The sequence below is a fragment of the Oncorhynchus mykiss genome, chromosome 9, assembly GCF_057628025.1.
Source record: "Oncorhynchus mykiss isolate SJ-2025 chromosome 9, ASM5762802v1, whole genome shotgun sequence".
NCBI lineage: Eukaryota > Metazoa > Chordata > Actinopteri > Salmoniformes > Salmonidae > Oncorhynchus > Oncorhynchus mykiss.
Window position 1 is genome coordinate 82,167,399 of NC_143030.1, and position 24,065 is coordinate 82,191,463.

Consider the following 24,065-nt stretch of genomic DNA (forward strand, 5'->3'; position numbering starts at 1 on the left):
TGTTAGAGGTGAATCTGACCGACACGGTAACCTGTTAGAGATTAATCTGACCGACACGGTAACCTGTCCTGTTAGAGGTGAATCTGACCGACACGGTAATCTGTTAGAGGTGAATCTGACCGATACGGTAACCTGTTAGAGTTGAATCTGACCGATGCGGTAACCTGTTAGAGATGAATCTGACCGACACGGTAACCTGTTAGAGGTGAATCTGACCGATACGGTAACCTGTTAGAGGTGAATCTGACCGACACGGTAACCTGTTAGAGGTGGATCTGACCGACACGGTAACCTGTTAGAGGTGAATCTGACCGACACGGTAACCTGTTAGAGGTGAATCTGACCGACACGGTAACCTGTTAGAGGTGAATCTGACCGACACGGTAACCTGTTAGAGGTGAATCTGACCGACACGGTAACCTGTTAGAGGTGAATCTGACCGACACGGTAACCTGTTAGAGATTAATCTGACCGACACGGTAACCTGTCCTGTTAGAGGTGAATCTGACCGACACGGTAATCTGTTAGAGGTGAATCTGACCGGTACGGTAACCTGTTAGAGTTGAATCTGACCGATGCGGTAACCTGTTAGAGATGAATCTGACCGACACGGTAACCTGTTAGAGGTGAATCTGACCGATACGGTAACCTGTTAGAGGTGAATCTGACCGACACGGTAACCTGTTAGAGGTGGATCTGACCGACACGGTAACCTGTTAGAGGTGAATCTGACCGACACGGTAACCTGTTAGAGGTGAATCTGACCGACACGGTAACCTGTTAGAGGTGAATCTGACCGATACGGTAACCTGTTAGAGGTGAATCTGACCGATACGGTAACCTGTTAGAGATGAATCTGACCGATACGGTAACCTGTTAGAGGTGAATCTGACTGACACGGTAACCTGTCCTGTTAGAGGTGAATCTGACCGATACGGTAACCTGTTAGAGGTGAATCTGACCGACACGGTAATCTGTTATAGGTGAATCTGACCGATACGGTAACCTGTTAGAGATGAATCTGACCGATACGGTAACCTGTTAGAGGTGAATCTGACTGACACGGTAACCTGTCCTGTTAGAGGTAAATCTGACCGATACGGTAACCTGTTAGAGGTGAATCTGACCGACACGGTAACCTGTTAGAGGTGAATCTGACCGACACGGTAATCTGTTAGAGGTGAATCTGACTGACACGGTAACCTGTTAGAGATGAATCTGACCGACACGGTAACCTGTTAGAGGTGAATCTGACCGACACGGTAACCTGTTAGAGGTGAATCTGACCGATACGGTAACCTGTTAGAGGTGAATCTGACCGATACGGTAACCTGTTAGAGATGAATCTGACCGACACGGTAATCTGTTAGAGGTGGATCTGACCGACACGGTAACCTGTTAGAGGTGAATCTGACCGATACGGTAACCTGTTAGAGGTGAATCTGACCGACACGGTAACCTGTTAGAGATGAATCTGACCGACACGGTAACCTGTTAGAGGTGAATCTGACCGATACGGTAACCTGTTAGAGGTGAATCTGACCGATACGGTAACCTGTTAGAGGTGAATCTGACCGACACGGTAACCTGTTAGAGGTGAATCTGACCGACACGGTAACCTGTTAGAGATGAATCTGACCGACACGGTAACCTGTTAGAGGTGGATCTGACCGATACGGTAACCTGTCCTGTTAGAGGTGAATCTGACCGACACGGTAACCTGTTAGAGGTGAATCTGACCGACACGGTAACCTGTTAGAGATTAATCTGACCGACACGGTAACCTGTCCTGTTAGAGGTGAATCTGACCGACACGGTAACCTGTTAGAGGTGAATCTGACCGACACGGTAACCTGTTAGAGGTGAATCTGACCGACACGGTAACCTGTTAGAGGTGAATCTGACCGATACGGTAACCTGTTAGAGATGAATCTGACCGATACGGTAACCTGTTAGAGGTGAATCTGACTGACACGGTAACCTGTCCTGTTAGAGGTGAATCTGACCGACACGGTAACCTGTCCTGTTAGAGGTGAATCTGACCGACACGGTAACCTGTTAGAGGTGAATCTGACCGACACGGTAACCTGTTAGAGGTGAATCTGACCGACACGGTAACCTGTTAGAGATTAATCTGACCGACACGGTAACCTGTCCTGTTAGAGGTGAATCTGACCAACACGGTAACCCGTTAGAGGTGAATCTGACCGACACGGTAACCTGTTAGAGGTGGATCTGACCGACACGGTAACCTGTTAGAGGTGAATCTGACCGACACGGTAACCTGTTAGAGGTGAATCTGACCGACACGGTAACCTGTTAGAGGTGAATCTGACCGATACGGTAACCTGTTAGAGGTGAATCTGACCGATACGGTAACCTGTTAGAGATGAATCTGACCGATACGGTAACCTGTTAGAGGTGAATCTGACTGACACGGTAACCTGTCCTGTTAGAGGTGAATCTGACCGATACGGTAACCTGTCCTGTTAGAGGTGAATCTGACCGACACGGTAATCTGTTAGAGGTGAATCTGACCGACACGGTAATCTGTTAGAGATGAATCTGACCGACACGGTAACCTGTCCTGTTAGAGGTGAATCTGACTGACACGGTAATCTGTTAGAGGTGAATCTGACTGACACGGTAACCTGTTAGAGGTGAATCTGACCGATACGGTAACATGTTAGAGGTGAATCTGACCGATACGGTAACCTGTTAGAGGTGAATCTGACCGACACGGTAACCTGTTAGAGGTGAATCTGACCGACACGGTAACCTGTTAGAGATGAATCTGACCGACACGGTAACCTGTTAGAGGTGGATCTGACCGACACGGTAACCTGTCCTGTTAGAGGTGAATCTGACCGACACGGTAACCTGTCCTGTTAGAGGTGAATCTGACCGACACGGTAACCTGTCCTGTTAGAGGTGAATCTGACCGACACGGTAACCTGTTAGAGATGAATCTGTCCGACACGGTAACCTGTTAGAGGTGAATCTGACCGACACGGTAACCTGTCCTGTTAGAGGTGAATCTGACCGACACGGTAACCTGTCCTGTTAGAGGTGAATCTGACCGACACGGTAACCTGTCCTGTTAGAGGTGAATCTGACCGACACGGTAACCTGTCCTGTTAGAGGTGAATCTGACCGACACGGTAACCTGTCCTGTTAGAGGTGAATCTGACCGACACGGTAACCTGTTAGAGATGAATCTGACCGATACGGTAACCTGTTAGAGGTGAATCTGACCGACATGGTAACCTGTCCTGTTAGAGGTGAATCTGACCGACACGGTAACCTGTTAGAGGTGAATCTGACCGACACGGTAACCTGTCCTGTTAGAGGTGAATCTGACCGACACGGTAACCTGTTAGAGGTGAATCTGACCGACACGGTAACCTGTCCTGTTAGAGGTGAATCTGACCGACACGGTAACCTGTTAGAGGTGAATCTGACCGACACGGTAACCTGTTAGAGATGAATCTGTCCGACACGGTAACCTGTTAGAGGTGAATCTGACCGATACGGTAACCTGTTAGAGGTGAATCTGACCGATACGGTAACCTGTTAGAGGTGAATCTGACCGACACGGTAACCTGTTAGAGGTGAATCTGACCGACACGGTAACCTGTTAGAGATGAATCTGACCGACACGGTAACCTGTTAGAGGTGAATCTGACCGATACGGTAACCTGTTAGAGGTGAATCTGACCGATACGGTAACCTGTTAGAGGTGAATCTGACCGACACGGTAACCTGTTAGAGATGAATCTGACTGACACGGTAACCTGTCCTGTTAGAGGTGAATCTGACCGACACGGTAACCTGTCCTGTTAGAGGTGAATCTGACCGACACGGTAACCTGTTAGAGGTGAATCTGACCGACACGGTAACCTGTTAGAGATTAATCTGACCGACACGGTAACCTGTCCTGTTAGAGGTGAATCTGACCGACACGGTAACCTGTTAGAGATTAATCTGACCGACACGGTAACCTGTCCTGTTAGAGGTGAATCTGACCGATACGGTAACCTGTCCTGTTAGAGGTGAATCTGACCGACACGGTAATCTGTTAGAGGTTAATCTGACCGACACGGTAATCTGTTAGAGATGAATCTGACCGACACGGTAACCTGTCCTGTTAGAGGTGAATCTGACTGACACGGTAATCTGTTAGAGGTGAATCTGACTGACACGGTAACCTGTTAGAGGTGAATCTGACCGACACGGTAACCTGTTAGAGATGAATCTGACCGATACGGTAACCTGTTAGAGATGAATCTGACCGATACGGTAACCTGTTAGAGGTGAATCTGACCGATACGGTAACATGTTAGAGGTGAATCTGACCGATACGGTAACCTGTTAGAGGTGAATCTGACCGATACGGTAACCTGTTAGAGGTGAATCTGACCGATACGGTAACCTGTTAGAGGTGAATCTGACCGACACGGTAACCTGTTAGAGGTGAATCTGACCGATACGGTAACCTGTTAGAGGTGAATCTGACCGATACGGTAACCTGTTAGAGGTGAATCTGACCGACACGGTAACCTGTTAGAGGTGAATCTGACCGACACGGTAACCTGTTAGAGATGAATCTGACCGACACGGTAACCTGTTAGAGGTGGATCTGACCGACACGGTAACCTGTCCTGTTAGAGGTGAATCTGACCGACACGGTAACCTGTCCTGTTAGAGGTGAATCTGACCGACACGGTAACCTGTCCTGTTAGAGGTGAATCTGACCGACACGGTAACCTGTTAGAGATGAATCTGTCCGACACGGTAACCTGTTAGAGGTGAATCTGACCGACACGGTAACCTGTCCTGTTAGAGGTGAATCTGACCGACACGGTAACCTGTCCTGTTAGAGGTGAATCTGACCGACACGGTAACCTGTCCTGTTAGAGGTGAATCTGACCGACACGGTAACCTGTCCTGTTAGAGGTGAATCTGACCGACACGGTAACCTGTCCTGTTAGAGGTGAATCTGACCGACACGGTAACCTGTTAGAGATGAATCTGACCGATACGGTAACCTGTTAGAGGTGAATCTGACCGACATGGTAACCTGTCCTGTTAGAGGTGAATCTGACCGACACGGTAACCTGTTAGAGGTGAATCTGACCGACACGGTAACCTGTCCTGTTAGAGGTGAATCTGACCGACACGGTAACCTGTTAGAGGTGAATCTGACCGACACGGTAACCTGTCCTGTTAGAGGTAAATCTGACCGACATGGTAACCTGTTAGAGGTGAATCTGACCGACACGGTAACCTGTTAGAGGTGAATCTGACCGATACGGTAACCTGTTAGAGGTGAATCTGACCGATACGGTAACCTGTTAGAGGTGAATCTGACCGACACGGTAACCTGTTAGAGATGAATCTGACCGACACGGTAGCCTGTTAGAGGTGAATCTGACCGATACGGTAACCTGTTAGAGGTGAATCTGACCGATACGGTAACCTGTTAGAGGTGAATCTGACCGACACGGTAACCTGTTAGAGGTGGATCTGACCGACACGGTAACCTGTCCTGTTAGAGGTGAATCTGACCGACACGGTAACCTGTCCTGTTAGAGGTGAATCTGACCGACACGGTAACCTGTCCTGTTAGAGGTGAATCTGACCGACACGGTAACCTGTCCTGTTAGAGGTGAATCTGACCGACACGGTAACCTGTTAGATCTGAATCTGACCGACACGGTAACCTGTTAGAGGTGGATCTGACCTACACGGTAACCTGTTAGAGGTGAATCTGACCGACACGGTAACCTGTTAGAGGTGAATCTGACCGATACGGTAACCTGTTAGAGGTGAATCTGACCGACACGGTAACCTGTTAGAGGTGAATCTGACCGATACGGTAACCTGTTAGAGGTGAATCTGACCGATACGGTAACCTGTTAGAGATGAATCTGACCGATACGGTAACCTGTTAGAGGTGAATCTGACTGACACGGTAACCTGTCCTGTTAGAGGTGAATCTGACCGATACGGTAACCTGTCCTGTTAGAGGTGAATCTGACCGACACGGTAATCTGTTAGAGGTGAATCTGACCGACACGGTAACCTGTTAGAGGTGAATCTGACCGATACGGTAACCTGTTAGAGATGAATCTGACCGACACGGTAATCTGTTAGAGGTGAATCTGACTGACACGGTAACCTGTCCTGTTAGAGGTGAATCTGACCGATACGGTAACCTGTCCTGTTAGAGGTGAATCTGACCGACACGGTAACCTGTCCTGTTAGAGGTGAATCTGACCGACACGGTAACCTGTTAGAGGTGAATCTGACCGACACGGTAACCTGTTAGAGATTAATCTGACCGACACGGTAACCTGTCCTGTTAGAGGTGAATCTGACCGACACGGTAATCTGTTAGAGGTGAATCTGACCGATACGGTAACCTGTTAGAGGTGGATCTGACCGACACGGTAACCTGTTAGAGGTGAATCTGACCGACACGGTAACCTGTTAGAGGTGAATCTGACCGACACGGTAACCTGTTAGAGGTGAATCTGACCGATACGGTAACCTGTTAGAGGTGAATCTGACCGATAAGGTAACCTGTTAGAGATGAATCTGACCGATACGGTAACCTGTTAGAGGTGAATCTGACTGACACGGTAACCTGTCCTGTTAGAGGTGAATCTGACCGATACGGTAACCTGTCCTGTTAGAGGTGAATCTGACCGACACGGTAACCTGTTAGAGATGAATCTGACCGACACGGTAACCTGTTAGAGGTGAATCTGACCGACACGGTAACCTGTTAGAGGTGAATCTGACCGATACGGTAACCTGTTAGAGGTGAATCTGACCGATACGGTAACCTGTTACAGGTGAATCTGACCGATACGGTAACCTGTTAGAGGTGAATCTGACCGACACGGTAACCTGTTAGAGATGAATCTGACCGACACGGTAACCTGTTAGAGGTGGATCTGACCGACACGGTAACCTGTCCTGTTAGAGGTGAATCTGACCGACACGGTAACCTGTCCTGTTAGAGGTGAATCTGACCGACACGGGAACCTGTCCTGTTAGAGGTGAATCTGACCGACACGGTAACCTGTTAGAGATGAATCTGACCGACACGGTAACCTGTTAGAGGTGAATCTGACCGACACGGTAACCTGTCCTGTTAGAGGTGAATCTGACCGACACGGTAACCTGTCCTGTTAGAGGTGAATCTGACCGACACGGTAACCTGTTAGAGGTGAATCTGACCGATACGGTAACCTGTTAGAGGTGAATCTGACCGATACGGTAACCTGTTAGAGGTGAATCTGACCGACACGGTAATCTGTTAGAGGTGAATCTGACCGATACGGTAACCTGTTAGAGATGAATCTGACCGATACGGTAACCTGTTAGAGGTGAATCTGACCGACACGGTAACCTGTCCTGTTAGAGGTGAATCTGACCGACACGGTAACCTGTCCTGTTAGAGGTGAATCTGACGGACACGGTAACCTGTCCTGTTAGAGGTGAATCTGACCGACACGGTAACCTGTCCTGTTAGAGGTGAATCTGACCGACACGGTAACCTGTCCTGTTAGAGGTGAATCTGACCGACACGGTAACCTGTTAGAGGTGAATCTGACCGACACGGTAACCTGTTAGAGGTGAATCTGACCGATACGGTAACCTGTTAGAGGTGAATCTGACCGATACGGTAACCTGTTAGAGGTGAATCTGACCGACACGGTAACCTGTTAGAAATGAATCTGACCGACACGGTAACCTGTTAGAGGTGAATCTGACCGATACGGTAACCTGTTAGAGGTGAATCTGACCGATACGGTAACCTGTTAGAGGTGAATCTGACCGACACGGTAACCTGTTAGAGGTGAATCTGACCGACACGGTAACCTGTTAGAGATGAATCTGACCGACACGGTAACCTGTTAGAGGTGGATCTGACCGACACGGTAACCTGTCCTGTTAGAGGTGATTCTGACCGACACGGTAACCTGTCCTGTTAGAGGTGAATCTGACCGACACGGTAACCTGTTAGAGGTGAATCTGACCGATGCGGTAACCTGTTAGAGATGAATCTGACCGACACGGTAACCTGTTAGAGGTGAATCTGACCGATACGGTAACCTGTTAGAGGTGAATCTGACCGACACGGTAACCTGTTAGAGGTGGATCTGACCGACACGGTAACCTGTTAGAGGTGAATCTGACCGACACGGTAACCTGTTAGAGGTGAATCTGACCGACACGGTAACCTGTTAGAGGTGAATCTGACCGATACGGTAACCTGTTAGAGGTGAATCTGACCGATACGGTAACCTGTTAGAGGTGAATCTGACCGACACGGTAATCTGTTAGAGGTGAATCTGACCGATACGGTAACCTGTTAGAGATGAATCTGACCGATACGGTAACCTGTTAGAGGTGAATCTGACTGACACGGTAACCTGTCCTGTTAGAGGTGAATCTGACCGATACGGTAACCTGTCCTGTTAGAGGTGAATCTGACCGACACGGTAATCTGTTAGAGGTGAATCTGACTGACACGGTAATCTGTTAGAGGTGAATCTGACTGACACGGTAACCTGTTAGAGGTGAATCTGACCGACACGGTAACCTGTTAGAGATGAATCTGACCGACACGGTAACCTGTTAGAGGTTAATCTGACCGATACGGTAACCTGTTAGAGATGAATCTGACCGACACGGTAACCTGTTAGAGGTGAATCTGACCGATACGGTAACATGTTAGAGGTGAATCTGACCGATACGGTAACCTGTTAGAGGTGAATCTGACCGATACGGTAACCTGTTAGAGGTGAATCTGACCGATACGGTAACCTGTTAGAGGTGAATCTGACCGACACGGTAACCTGTTAGAGATGAATCTGACCGACACGGTAACCTGTTAGAGGTGAATCTGACCGATACGGTAACCTGTTAGAGGTGAATCTGACCGATACGGTAACCTGTTAGAGGTGAATCTGACCGACACGGTAACCTGTTAGAGGTGAATCTGACCGACACGGTAACCTGTCCTGTTAGAGGTGAATCTGACCGACACGGTAACCTGTCCTGTTAGAGGTGAATCTGACCGACACGGTAACCTGTCCTGTTAGAGGTGAATCTGACCGACACGGTAACCTGTCCTGTTAGAGGTGAATCTGACCGACACGGTAACCTGTTAGAGATGAATCTGACCGACACGGTAACCTGTTAGAGGTGAATCTGACCGATACGGTAACCTGTTAGAGGTGAATCTGACCGACATGGTAACCTGTCCTGTTAGAGGTGAATCTGACCGACACGGTAACCTGTTAGAGGTGAATCTGACCGACACGGTAACCTGTCCTGTTAGAGGTGAATCTGACCGACACGGTAACCTGTTAGAGGTGAATCTGACCGACACGGTAACCTGTTAGAGGTGAATCTGACCGACACGGTAACCTGTTAGTGGTGAATCTGACCGACACGGTAACCTGTTAGTGGTGAATCTGACCGACACGGTAACCTGTCCTGTTAGAGGTGAATCTGACCGACACGGTAACCTGTCCTGTTAGAGGTGAATCTGACCGACACGGTAACCTGTTAGAGGTGAATCTGACCGATACGGTATCCTGTTAGAGATGAATCTGACCGACACGGTAACCTGTCCTGTTAGAGGTGAATCTGACCGACACGGTAACCTGTTAGTGGTGAATCTGACCGACACGGTAACCTGTTAGTGGTGAATCTGACCGACACGGTAACCTGTCCTGTTAGAGGTGAATCTGACCGACACGGTAACCTGTCCTGTTAGAGGTGAATCTGACCGACACGGTAACCTGTCCTGTTAGAGGTGAATCTGACCGACACGGTAACCTGTTAGAGGTGAATCTGACCGACACGGTAACCTGTTAGAGGTGAATCTGACTGACACGGTAACCTGTTAGAGGTGAATCTGACCGACACGGTAACCTGTCCTGTTAGAGGTGAATCTGACCGACACGGTAACCTGTTAGAGGTGGATCTGACCGACACGGTAACCTGTTAGAGGTGAATCTGACCGACACGGTAACCTGTTAGAGGTGAATCTGACCGACACGGTAACCTGTTAGAGTTGGATCTGACCGACACGGTAACCTGTTAGAGGTGAATCTGACCGACACGGTAACCTGTTAGAGGTGGATCTGACCGACACGGTAACCTGTCCTGTTAGAGGTGAATCTGACCGACACGGTAACCTGTTAGAGGTGAATCTGACCGATACGGTATCCTGTTAGAGATGAATCTGACCGACACGGTAACCTGTCCTGTTAGAGGTGAATCTGACCGACACGGTAACCTGTTAGTGGTGAATCTGACCGACACGGTAACCTGTTAGTGGTGAATCTGACCGACACGGTAACCTGTCCTGTTAGAGGTGAATCTGACCGACACGGTAACCTGTCCTGTTAGAGGTGAATCTGACCGACACGGTAACCTGTCCTGTTAGAGGTGAATCTGACCGACACGGTAACCTGTTAGAGGTGAATCTGACCGACACGGTAACCTGTTAGAGGTGAATCTGACTGACACGGTAACCTGTTAGAGTTGGATCTGACCGACACGGTAACCTGTTAGAGGTGAATCTGACCGACACAGTAACCTGTTAGAGGTGGATCTGACCGACACGGTAACCTGTCCTGTTAGAGGTGAATCTGACCGACACGGTAACCTGTCCTGTTAGAGGTGAATCTGACCGACACGGTAACCTGTTAGAGGTGAATCTGACCGATACGGTATCCTGTTAGAGATGAATCTGACCGACACGGTAACCTGTCCTGTTAGAGATGAATCTGACCGACACGGTAACCTGTCCTGTTAGAGATGAATCTGACCGACACGGTAGCCTGTTAGAGATGAATCTGACCGACACGGTAACCTGTTAGAGGTGAATCTGACCGACACGGTAACCTGTCCTTTTAGAGATGAATCTGACCGACACGGTAACCTGTCCTGTTAGAGGTGAATCTGACCGACACGGTAACCTGTCCTGTTAGAGGTGAATCTGACCGACACGGTAACCTGTCCTGTTAGAGGTGAATCTGACCGACACGGTAACCTGTTAGAGATGAATCTGACCGACACGGTAACCTGTTAGAGGTGAATCTGACCGATACGGTAACCTGTTAGAGGTGAATCTGACCGACATGGTAACCTGTTAGTGGTGAATCTGACCGACACGGTAACCTGTTAGTGGTGAATCTGACCGACACAGTAACCTGTTAGAGGTGAATCTGACCGACACGGTAACCTGTCCTGTTAGAGGTGAATCTGACCGACACGGTAACCTGTTAGAGGTGAATCTGACCGACACGGTAACCTGTCCTGTTAGAGGTGAATCTGACCGACACGGTAACCTGTTAGAGGTGAATCTGACCGACACGGTAACCTGTTAGAGGTGAATCTGACCGATACGGTAACCTGTTAGAGGTGAATCTGACCGATACGGTAACCTGTTAGAGGTGAATCTGACCGATACGGTAACCTGTTAGAGGTGAATCTGACCGACACGGTAACCTGTTAGAGATGAATCTGACCGACACGGTAACCTGTTAGAGGTGAATCTGACCGACACGGTAACCTGTTAGAGGTGAATCTGACCGACACGGTAACCTGTTAGAGGTGAATCTGACCGATACGGTAACCTGTTAGAGGTGAATCTGACCGATACGGTAACCTGTTAGAGATGAATCTGACCGATACGGTAACCTGTTAGAGGTGAATCTGACTGACACGGTAACCTGTCCTGTTAGAGGTGAATCTGACCGACACGGTAACCTGTTAGAGGTGAATCTGACCGACACGGTAACCTGTCCTGTTAGAGGTGAATCTGACCGACACGGTAACCTGTTAGAGGTGAATCTGACCGACACGGTAACCTGTTAGAGGTGAATCTGACCGATACGGTAACCTGTTAGAGGTGAATCTGACCGATACGGTAACCTGTTAGAGGTGAATCTGACCGATACGGTAACCTGTTAGAGGTGAATCTGACCGACACGGTAACCTGTTAGAGATGAATCTGACCGACACGGTAACCTGTTAGAGGTGAATCTGACCGACACGGTAACCTGTTAGAGGTGAATCTGACCGACACGGTAACCTGTTAGAGGTGAATCTGACCGATACGGTAACCTGTTAGAGGTGAATCTGACCGATACGGTAACCTGTTAGAGATGAATCTGACCGATACGGTAACCTGTTAGAGGTGAATCTGACTGACACGGTAACCTGTCCTGTTAGAGGTGAATCTGACCGATACGGTAACCTGTCCTGTTAGAGGTGAATCTGACCGACACGGTAATCTGTTAGAGGTGAATCTGACCGACACGGTAACCTGTTAGAGGTGAATCTGACTGACACGGTAACCTGTCCTGTTAGAGGTGAATCTGACCGATACGGTAACCTGTCCTGTTAGAGGTGAATCTGACCGACACGGTAATCTGTTAGAGGTGAATCTGACCGACACGGTAATCTGTTAGAGATGAATCTGACCGACACGGTAACCTGTCCTGTTAGAGGTGAATCTGACTGACACGGTAATCTGTTAGAGGTGAATCTGACTGACACGGTAACCTGTTAGAGGTGAATCTGACCGACACGGTAACCTGTTAGAGGTGAATCTGACCGATACGGTAACCTGTTAGAGGTGAATCTGACCGATACGGTAACCTGTTAGAGATGAATCTGACCGATACGGTAACCTGTTAGAGGTGAATCTGACCGATACGGTAACCTGTTAGAGGTGAATCTGACCGATACGGTAACCTGTTAGAGGTGAATCTGACCGATACGGTAACCTGTTAGAGGTGAATCTGACCGATACGGTAACCTGTTAGAGGTGAATCTGACCGACACGGTAACCTGTTAGAGGTGAATCTGACCGACACGGTAACCTGTTAGAGGTGAATCTGACCGACACGGTAACCTGTTAGTGGTGAATCTGACCGACACGGTAACCTGTTAGTGGTGAATCTGACCGACACGGTAACCTGTCCTGTTAGAGGTGAATCTGACCGACACGGTAACCTGTCCTGTTAGAGGTGAATCTGACCGACACGGTAACCTGTTAGAGGTGAATCTGACCGACACGGTAACCTGTTAGAGGTGAATCTGACTGACACGGTAACCTGTTAGAGGTGAATCTGACCGACACGGTAACCTGTCCTGTTAGAGGTGAATCTGACCGACACGGTAACCTGTTAGAGGTGGATCTGACCGACACGGTAACCTGTTAGAGGTGAATCTGACCGACACGGTAACCTGTTAGAGGTGAATCTGACCGACACGGTAACCTGTTAGAGTTGGATCTGACCGACACGGTAACCTGTTAGAGGTGAATCTGACCGACACGGTAACCTGTTAGAGGTGGATCTGACCGACACGGTAACCTGTCCTGTTAGAGGTGAATCTGACCGACACGGTAACCTGTCCTGTTAGAGGTGAATCTGACCGACACGGTAACCTGTTAGAGGTGAATCTGACCGATACGGTATCCTGTTAGAGATGAATCTGACCGACACGGTAACCTGTCCTGTTAGAGATGAATCTGACCGACACGGTAAACTGTCCTGTTAGAGATGAATCTGACCGACACGGTAACCTGTTAGAGATGAATCTGACCGACACGGTAACCTGTTAGAGGTGAATCTGACCGACACGGTAACCTGTCCTTTTAGAGATGAATCTGACCGACACGGTAACCTGTCCTGTTAGAGGTGAATCTGACCGACACGGTAACCTGTCCTGTTAGAGGTGAATCTGACCGACACGGTAACCTGTCCTGTTAGAGGTGAATCTGACCGACACGGTAACCTGTTAGAGATGAATCTGACCGACACGGTAACCTGTTAGAGGTGAATCTGACCGATACGGTAACCTGTTAGAGGTGAATCTGACCGACATGGTAACCTGTCCTGTTAGAGGTGAATCTGACCGACACGGTAACCTGTTAGAGGTGAATCTGACCGACACGGTAACCTGTTAGAGGTGAATCTGACCGACACGGTAACCTGTTAGTGGTGAATCTGACCGACACGGTAACCTGTTAGTGGTGAATCTGACCGACACGGTAACCTGTTAGAGGTGAATCTGACCGACACGGTAACCTGTCCTGTTAGAGGTGAATCTGACCGACACGGTAACCTGTTAGAGGTGAATCTGACCGACACGGTAACCTGTCCTGTTAGAGGTGAATCTGACCGACACGGTAACCTGTTAGAGGTGAATCTGACCGACACGGTAACCTGTTAGAGGTGAATCTGACCGATACGGTAACCTGTTAGAGGTGAATCTGACCGATACGGTAACCTGTTAGAGGTGAATCTGACCGACACGGTAACCTGTTAGAGATGAATCTGACCGACACGGTAACCTGTTAGAGGTGAATCTGACCGATACGGTAACCTGTTAGAGGTGAATCTGACCGATACGGTAACCTGTTAGAGGTGAATCTGACCGACACGGTAACCTGTTAGAGGTGAATCTGACCGACACGGTAACCTGTTAGAGATGAATCTGACCGACACGGTAACCTGTTAGAGGTGGATCTGACCGATGCGGTAACCTGTTAGAGGTGAATCTGACTGACACGGTAACCTGTCCTGTTAGAGGTGAATCTGACCGACACGGTAACCTGTCCTGTTAGAGGTGAATCTGACCGACACGGTAACCTGTCCTGTTAGAGGTGAATCTGACCGACACAGTAACCTGTTAGAGGTGAATCTGACCGACACGGTAACCTGTTAGAGGTGAATCTGACCGACACGGTAACCTGTTAGAGATTAATCTGACCGACACGGTAACCTGTCCTGTTAGAGGTGAATCTGACCGACACGGTAATCTGTTAGAGGTGAATCTGACCGATACGGTAACCTGTTAGAGGTGAATCTGACCGATGCGGTAACCTGTTAGAGATGAATCTGACCGACACGGTAACCTGTTAGAGGTGAATCTGACCGATACGGTAACCTGTTAGAGGTGAATCTGACCGACACGGTAACCTGTTAGAGGTGGATCTGACCGACACGGTAACCTGTTAGAGGTGAATCTGACCGACGCGGTAACCTGTTAGAGGTGAATCTGACCGATACGGTAACCTGTTAGAGGTGAATCTGACCGATACGGTAACCTGTCCTGTTAGAGGTGAATCTGACCGACACGGTAACCTGTCCTGTTAGAGGTGAATCTGACCGACACAGTAATCTGTTAGAGGTGAATCTGACCGATACGGTAACCTGTTAGAGATGATTCTGACCGATACGGTAACCTGTTAGAGGTGAATCTGACTGACACGGTAACCTGTCCTGTTAGAGGTGAATCTGACCGATACGGTAACCTGTCCTGTTAGAGGTGAATCTGACCGACACGGTAATCTGTTAGAGGTGAATCTGACCGACACGGTAATCTGTTAGAGATCAATCTGACCGACACGGTAACCTGTCCTGTTAGAGGTGAATCTGACTGACACGGTAACCTGTTAGAGGTGAATCTGACCGACACGGTAACCTGTTAGAGATGAATCTGACCGACACGGTAACCTGTTAGAGGTTAATCTGACCGATACGGTAACCTGTTAGAGATGAATCTGACCGACACGGTAACCTGTTAGAGGTGAATCTGACCGATACGGTAACATGTTAGAGGTGAATCTGACCGATACGGTAACCTGTTAGAGGTGAATCTGACCGATACGGTAACCTGTTAGAGGTGAATCTGACCGATACGGTAACCTGTTAGAGGTGAATCTGACCGACACGGTAACCTGTTAGAGATGAATCTGACCGACACGGTAACCTGTTAGAGGTGAATCTGACCGATACGGTAACCTGTTAGAGGTGAATCTGACCGATACGGTAACCTGTTAGAGGTGAATCTGACCGACACGGTAACCTGTTAGAGGTGAATCTGACCGACACGGTAACCTGTCCTGTTAGAGGTGAATCTGACCGACACGGTAACCTGTCCTGTTAGAGGTGAATCTGACCGACACGGTAACCTGTTAGAGATGAATCTGACCGACACGGTAACCTGTTAGAGGTGAATCTGACCGATACGGTAACCTGTTAGAGGTGAATCTGACCGACATGGTAACCTGTCCTGTTAGAGGTGAATCTGACCGACACGGTAACCTGTTAGAGGTGAATCTGACCGACACGGTAACCTGTCCTGTTAGAGGTGAATCTGACCGACACGGTAACCTGTTAGAGGTGAATCTGACCGACACGGTAACCTGTTAGAGGTGAATCTGACCGACACGGTAACCTGTTAGTGGTGAATCTGACCGACACGGTAACCTGTTAGTGGTGAATCTGACCGACACGGTAACCTGTCCTGTTAGAGGTGAATCTGACCGACACGGTAACCTGTCCTGTTAGAGGTGAATCTGACCGACACGGTAACCTGTCCTGTTAGAGGTGAATCTGACCGACACGGTAACCTGTTAGAGGTGAATCTGACCGACACGGTAACCTGTTAGAGGTGAATCTGACTGACACGGTAACCTGTTAGAGGTGAATCTGACCGACACGGTAACCTGTCCTGTTAGAGGTGAATCTGACCGACACGGTAACCTGTTAGAGGTGGATCTGACCGACACGGTAACCTGTTAGAGGTGAATCTGACCGACACGGTAACCTGTTAGAGGTGAATCTGACCGACACGGTAACCTGTTAGAGTTGGATCTGACCGACACGGTAACCTGTTAGAGGTGAATCTGACCGACACGGTAACCTGTTAGAGGTGAATCTGACCGACACGGTAACCTGTCCTGTTAGAGGTGAATCTGACCGACACGGTAACCTGTCCTGTTAGAGGTGAATCTGACCGACACGGTAACCTGTTAGAGGTGAATCTGACCGATACGGTATCCTGTTAGAGATGAATCTGACCGACACGGTAACCTGTCCTGTTAGAGGTGAATCTGACCGACACGGTAACCTGTTAGAGGTGAATCTGACCGACACGGTAACCTGTTAGTGGTGAATCTGACCGACACGGTAACCTGTTAGTGGTGAATCTGACCGACACGGTAACCTGTCCTGTTAGAGGTGAATCTGACCGACACGGTAACCTGTCCTGTTAGAGGTGAATCTGACCGACACGGTAACCTGTTAGAGGTGAATCTGACCGACACGGTAACCTGTTAGAGGTGAATCTGACTGACACGGTAACCTGTTAGAGGTGAATCTGACCGACACGGTAACCTGTCCTGTTAGAGGTGAATCTGACCGACACGGTAACCTGTTAGAGGTGGATCTGACCGACACGGTAACCTGTTAGAGGTGAATCTGACCGACACGGTAACCTGTTAGAGGTGAATCTGACCGACACGGTAACCTGTTAGAGTTGGATCTGACCGACACGGTAACCTGTTAGAGGTGAATCTGACCGACACGGTAACCTGTTAGAGGTGGATCTGACCGACACGGTAACCTGTCCTGTTAGAGGTGAATCTGACCGACACGGTAACCTGTCCTGTTAGAGGTGAATCTGACCGACACGGTAACCTGTTAGAGGTGAATCTGACCGATACGGTATCCTGTTAGAGATGAATCTGACCGACACGGTAACCTGTCCTGTTAGAGGTGAATCTGACCGACACGGTAACCTGTCCTGTTAGAGATGAATCTGACCGACACGGTAACCTGTTAGAGATGAATCTGACCGACACGGTAACCTGTTAGAGGTGAATCTGACCGACACGGTAACCTGTCCTTTTAGAGATGAATCTGACCGACACGGTAACCTGTCCTGTTAGAGGTGAATCTGACCGACACGGTAACCTGTCCTGTTAGAGGTGAATCTGACCGACACGGTAACCTGTCCTGTTAGAGGTGAATCTGACCGACACGGTAACCTGTTAGAGATGAATCTGACCGACACGGTAACCTGTTAGAGGTGAATCTGACCGATACGGTAACCTGTTAGAGGTGAATCTGACCGACATGGTAACCTGTCCTGTTAGAGGTGAATCTGACCGACACGGTAACCTGTTAGAGGTGAATCTGACCGACACGGTAACCTGTCCTGTTAGAGGTGAATCTGACCGACACGGTAACCTGTTAGAGGTGAATCTGACCGACACGGTAACCTGTTAGAGGTGAATCTGACCGACACGGTAACCTGTTAGTGGTGAATCTGACCGACACGGTAACCTGTTAGTGGTGAATCTGACCGACACGGTAACCTGTCCTGTTAGAGGTGAATCTGACCGACACGGTAACCTGTCCTGTTAGAGGTGAATCTGACCGACACGGTAACCTGTTAGAGGTGAATCTGACCGACACGGTAACCTGTTAGAGGTGAATCTGACTGACACGGTAACCTGTTAGAGGTGAATCTGACCGACACGGTAACCTGTCCTGTTAGAGGTGAATCTGACCGACACGGTAACCTGTTAGAGGTGGATCTGACCGACACGGTAACCTGTTAGAGGTGAATCTGACCGACACGGTAACCTGTTAGAGTTGGATCTGACCGACACGGTAACCTGTTAGAGGTGAATCTGACCGACACGGTAACCTGTTAGAGGTGAATCTGACCGACACGGTAACCTGTCCTGTTAGAGGTGAATCTGACCGACACGGTAACCTGTCCTGTTAGAGGTGAATCTGACCGACACGGTAACCTGTTAGAGGTGAATCTGACCGATACGGTATCCTGTTAGAGATGAATCTGACCGACACGGTAACCTGTCCTGTTAGAGGTGAATCTGACCGACACGGTAACCTGTTAGAGGTGAATCTGACCGACACGGTAACCTGTTAGTGGTGAATCTGACCGACACGGTAACCTGTTAGTGGTGAATCTGACCGACACGGTAACCTGTCCTGTTAGAGGTGAATCTGACCGACACGGTAACCTGTCCTGTTAGAGGTGAATCTGACCGACACGGTAACCTGTTAGAGGTGAATCTGACCGACACGGTAACCTGTTAGTGGTGAATCTGACCGACACGGTAACCTGTTAGAGGTGAATCTGACTGACACGGTAACCTGTTAGAGGTGAATCTGACCGACACGGTAACCTGTCCTGTTAGAGGTGAATCTGACCGACACGGTAACCTGTTAGAGGTGGATCTGACCGACACGGTAACCTGTTAGAGGTGAATCTGACCGACACGGTAACCTGTTAGAGGTGAATCTGACCGACACGGTAACCTGTTAGAGTTGGATCTGACCGACACGGTAACCTGTTAGAGGTGAATCTGACCGACACGGTAACCTGTCCTGTTAGAGGTGAATCTGACCGACACGGTAACCTGTTAGAGGTGAATCTGACCGATACGGTATCCTGTTAGAGATAAATCTGACCGACACGGTAACCTGTCCTGTTAGAGGTGAATCTGACCGACACGGTAACCTGTCCTGTTAGAGATGAATCTGACCGACACGGTAACCTGTTAGAGATGAATCTGACCGACACGGTAACCTGTTAGAGGTGAATCTGACCGACACGGTAACCTGTCCTTTTAGAGATGAATCTGACCGACACGGTAACCTGTCCTGTTAGAGGTGAATCTGACCGACACGGTAACCTGTTAGAGGTGAATCTGACCGACACGGTAACCTGTTAGAGGTGGATCTGACCGAAACGGTAACCTGTCCTGTTAGAGATGAATCTGACCGACACGGTAACCTGTCCTGTTAGAGGTGAATCTGACCGATACGGTAACCTGTTAGAGGTGAATCTGACCGACACGGTAACCTGTTAGAGGTGAATCTGACCGACACGGTAACCTGTTAGAGGTGAATCTGACCGACACGGTAACCTGTTAGAGGTGAATCTGACCGACACGGTAACCTGTCCTGTTAGAGGTGAATCTGACCGATACGGTAACCTGTTAGAGGTGAATCTGACCGACACGGTAACCTGTCCTGTTAGAGGTGAATCTGACCGACACGGTAACCTGTTAGAGATGAATCTGACCGACACGGTAACCTGTCCTGTTAGAGGTGAATCTGACCGATACGGTAACCTGTTAGAGGTGAATCTGACCGATACGGTAACCTGTCCTGTTAGAGGTGAATCTGACCGATACGGTAACCTGTTAGAGATGAATCTGACCGACACGGTAACCTGTCCTGTTAGAGGTGAATCTGACCGACACGGTAACCTGTTAGAGATGAATCTGACCGATACGGTAACCTGTTAGAGATGAATCTGACCGACACGGTAACCTGTTAGAGATGAATCTGACCGATACGGTAACCTGTTAGAGGTGAATCTGACCGACACGGTAACCTGTTAGAGGTGCATCTGACCGACACGGTAACCTGTTAGAGGTGAATCTGACCGACACGGTAACCTGTTAGAGATGAATCTGACCGACACGGTAACCTGTTAGAGGTGAATCTGACCGATACGGTAACCTGTCCTGTTAGAGGTGAATCTGTATAAAATACAATCATATTACATGATGACTGACTGACCTGTGTATGTGTTGGTCCAGTCAAGGACCTTTGACCTCTGATGACTAATGGCTGTCTGTCCGTCCCAGGGTAAGGACCTGACGCGTGCCATGACTCGTGATGAAGTGGTAGCCAGGTTAGGTGACCAGGAGTGTGAGGTCAAGACTCTAGACAGCACTCACCTGTACTGTGAACCACCTGAGAAACAACCAGACAGTCTAGGGAGCAACCAACTGCCCAGCCTGAGGGTTTGTACACACACACACACACACACTCACACACCCACACACACACGGTCAATACTGTACCTTATTCTTTGAGTTGGTATATCCTGACAGAACGACATCACTGTGTTCCTCAACCATCTCCACACCAGGAACTGGAATGAGATGATGCAGTTATTTAATGATTGAGGATGTTTACATGTATCTGTCCCTCTCTCTCCTCCTCCTCCCTCCGTATCTCTGTCCCTCTCTCCCCTCCTCTCCCTCTGTCCCTCTCCCCTCCTCCTCCCTCCGTATCTCTGTCCCTCTCTCCCCTCCTCTCCCTCTGTCCCTCTCTCCCCTCCTCCTCCCTCCGTATCTCTGTCCCTCTCTCCCCTCCTCCTCCCTCTGTCCCTCTCTCCCCTCCTCTCCCTCCGTATCTCTGTCCCTCTCTCCCCTCCTCTCCCTCTGTCCCTCTCTCCCCTCCTCTCCCACCTCCCTCTGTCCCTCTCTCCCCTCCTCTCCCTCTGTCCCTCTCTCCCCTCCTCTCCCTCCATATCTCTGTCCCTCTCTCCCCTCCTCTCCCACCTCCCTCTGTCCCTCTCTCCCTTCCTCTCCCTCTGTCCCTCTCTCCCCTCCTCTCCCTCTGTCCCTCTCTCCCCTCCTCTCTCTCCGTATCTCTGTCCCTCTCTCCCCTTCTCTCCCTCCGTATCTCTGTCCCTCTCTCCTCTCCTCTCCCTCCGTATCTCTGTCCCTCTCTCCCCTCCTCTCCCTCCGAATCTCTCTCCCTCTCTCTCTCTCCCTCCGAATCTCTCTCCCTCTCTCTCTCCCCTCCTCTTCCTCCGTATCTCTCTCATTTTCTCTCTCCCCTCCTCTCCCTCCATATCTCTCTCCCTCTCTCTCCCCTCCTCTCCCTCGTATCTCTCATTTTCTCTCTCCCCTCCTCTCCCTCCGTATCTCTCTCCCTCTCTCTCTCCTCTCCCTCCGTATCTCTCTCCCTCCGTATCTCTCTCCCCTCCTCTCCCTCCGTATCTCTCTCCCTCCGTATCTCTCTCCCTCTCTCTCTCCCCTCCTCTCCCTCGTATCTCTCTCATTTTCTCTCTCCCCTCCTCTCCCTCCGTATCTCTCTCCCTCAATATCTCTCTCCCTCTCTCTCTCCCCTCCTCTCCCTCGTATCTCTCTCATTTTCTCTCTCCCCTCCTCTCCCTCGTATCTCTCTCCCTCCGTATCTCTCTCTCCCCTCCTCTCCCTCCATATCTCTCTCCCTCTCTCTCTCCTCTCTTCTCCCTCTGTATCTCTCTCCCTCTCTCTCTCCCCTCATCTCCCTCCATATCTCCCTCTCTCTCTCCCTCCTCTCCCTCTCTCTCTCCCCTCCTCTCCCTCCCTCTCTCACCTCCTCTCCCTCTCTCTCTCCCCACTCTTTCACCCTATTTCCCTCTCCCCTCTCTCTCCCTCTCTCTAGGTGGTAATGGGGAAGCTGAATGTAGACCTGGGTACAGTGCAGTATGATACAGAAGGCCTCTCACCTGTCCCTCTGGCTGCCCAGGTGGGTCTGGCTGCAGGGGCTGCTGTGGTGGTCCTAGTGGTGCTGGTCATCATCCTCATGTACAGGTCAGTAACACACTAACACACACTGACACACACACACACACACTAACACGCACACTAACACACACACTAACACGCACACTAACACACACACTAACACACACACTAACACACACACTAACACACACACTAACACACACTAACACACACACACACTAACACACACACTAACACACACACTAACACACACACTAACACACACACACACTAACACACACACACACACTAACACACACTAACACACACACACACTAACACACAAACACACACTAACACACACACACACTAACACACACACACACTAATACACACACACACACACACACACACACACACACACACACACACACACATTAACACACACACACTAATACACACACACTAACACACACACACACAAACATACACCTACACTAACACACCCACACTAACACACACACAATAGCACACACACACACACACACTAACACACACACACTCACTCACACACACACACTCTAACACTCACTCACTGATCTATATACATTAATTAATGTTTTATTTGATTGATTGGTTGATTGAGTAACTAATTGATTGATAGTAGATGATTGATTACCTGATTGATTGATAATAAATTATTGATTACCTGATTGATTGATAGTAGATGATTGATTACCTGATTGATTGATAGTAGATGATTGATTACCTGATTGATTGATAGTAGATGATTGATTATCTGATTGATTGATAGTTGATGATTTATTACCTGATTGATTGATAGTAGATGATTGATTAACTGATTGATTGATAGTTGATGATTGATTACCTGATTGATTGATAGTAGATGATTGATTACCTGATTGATAGCAGTTGCAGTGAATCCCAGGTGAGGTACTGTGTGTGTCTGTGTGCAGGAGGAAGAGCAAACAGGCTCTGAGAGACTACAAGAAGGTTCTGGTTCAGCTGGAGACTCTGGAGATCAATGTGGGAGACCAGTGCAGGAAGGAGTTCACAGGTAAATACTCCTATCAGCCTGTTTAGTTCAATAGAGACTTTGTCTGAAATGGTACCCTATGCCCTATATAGTGCCCTACTTTTGGCAAGGGCCAATGAAACTCTGTTCAAAATGAGTGCTTTACATAGGGGATAGTGCTTTACATAGGGGATAGTTATTTATGGGATAGTTCTTTACATAGAGGATAGTTCTTTACATAGGGGATAGTTCTTTACATAGGGGATAGTTCTTTACATAGAGGATAGTTCTTTACATAGGGGATAGTTCTTTACATAGGGGATAGTGCTTTACATAGAGGATAGTTCTTTACATAGGAGATAGTTCTTTACATAGGGATAGTTCTTTACATAGGGGATAGTGCTTTACATAGGGGCTAGTTCTTTAGGGGATAGTTCTTTACATAGGGGATAGTGCTTTACATAGGGGATAGTTCTTTAGGGGATAGTTCTTTACATAGAGGATAGTTCTTTACATAGGGGATAGTTCTTTACATAGGGGATAGTTCTTTAGGGGATAGTTCTTTACATAGAGGATTGTTCTTTACATAGGGGATAGTTCTTTACATGGGGGATAGTTCTTTACATAGGGGATAGTGCTTTAGGGGATAGTTCTTAGGGGATTGTTCTTTGCATAGGGGATAGTTCTTTAGGGGATTGTTCTTTACATAGGGGATAGTTCCTTAGGGGATAGTTCTTTAGGGGTTGTTCTTTACATAGGGGATAGTTCTTTAGGGAATAGTTCTTTACATAGGGGATAGTTCTTTAGGGGATAGTTATTTACATAGGGGATAGTTCTTTACATAGGGGATAGTTCTTTAGGGGATAG

At 48.7% G+C, this 24,065-nt stretch overlaps 1 protein-coding gene across 2 annotated transcripts in view; it reads left to right on the plus strand.

Annotated features, from left to right (window-relative positions):
- The window catches only part of plxnb3 (plexin B3), a 278,639-nt gene that overhangs the window by 200,695 nt on the left and 53,879 nt on the right, over window positions 1-24,065 (plus strand). For both annotated transcript variants that reach the window (XM_090185576.1, XM_090185577.1), the window contains exons 21-23: window positions 20,525-20,683; window positions 22,101-22,249; window positions 23,140-23,240. In XM_090185576.1, the coding sequence (XP_090041702.1) occupies window positions 20,525-20,683; window positions 22,101-22,249; window positions 23,140-23,240 (409 nt within the window). The remainder of the gene's footprint in view (window positions 1-20,524; window positions 20,684-22,100; window positions 22,250-23,139; window positions 23,241-24,065) is intronic.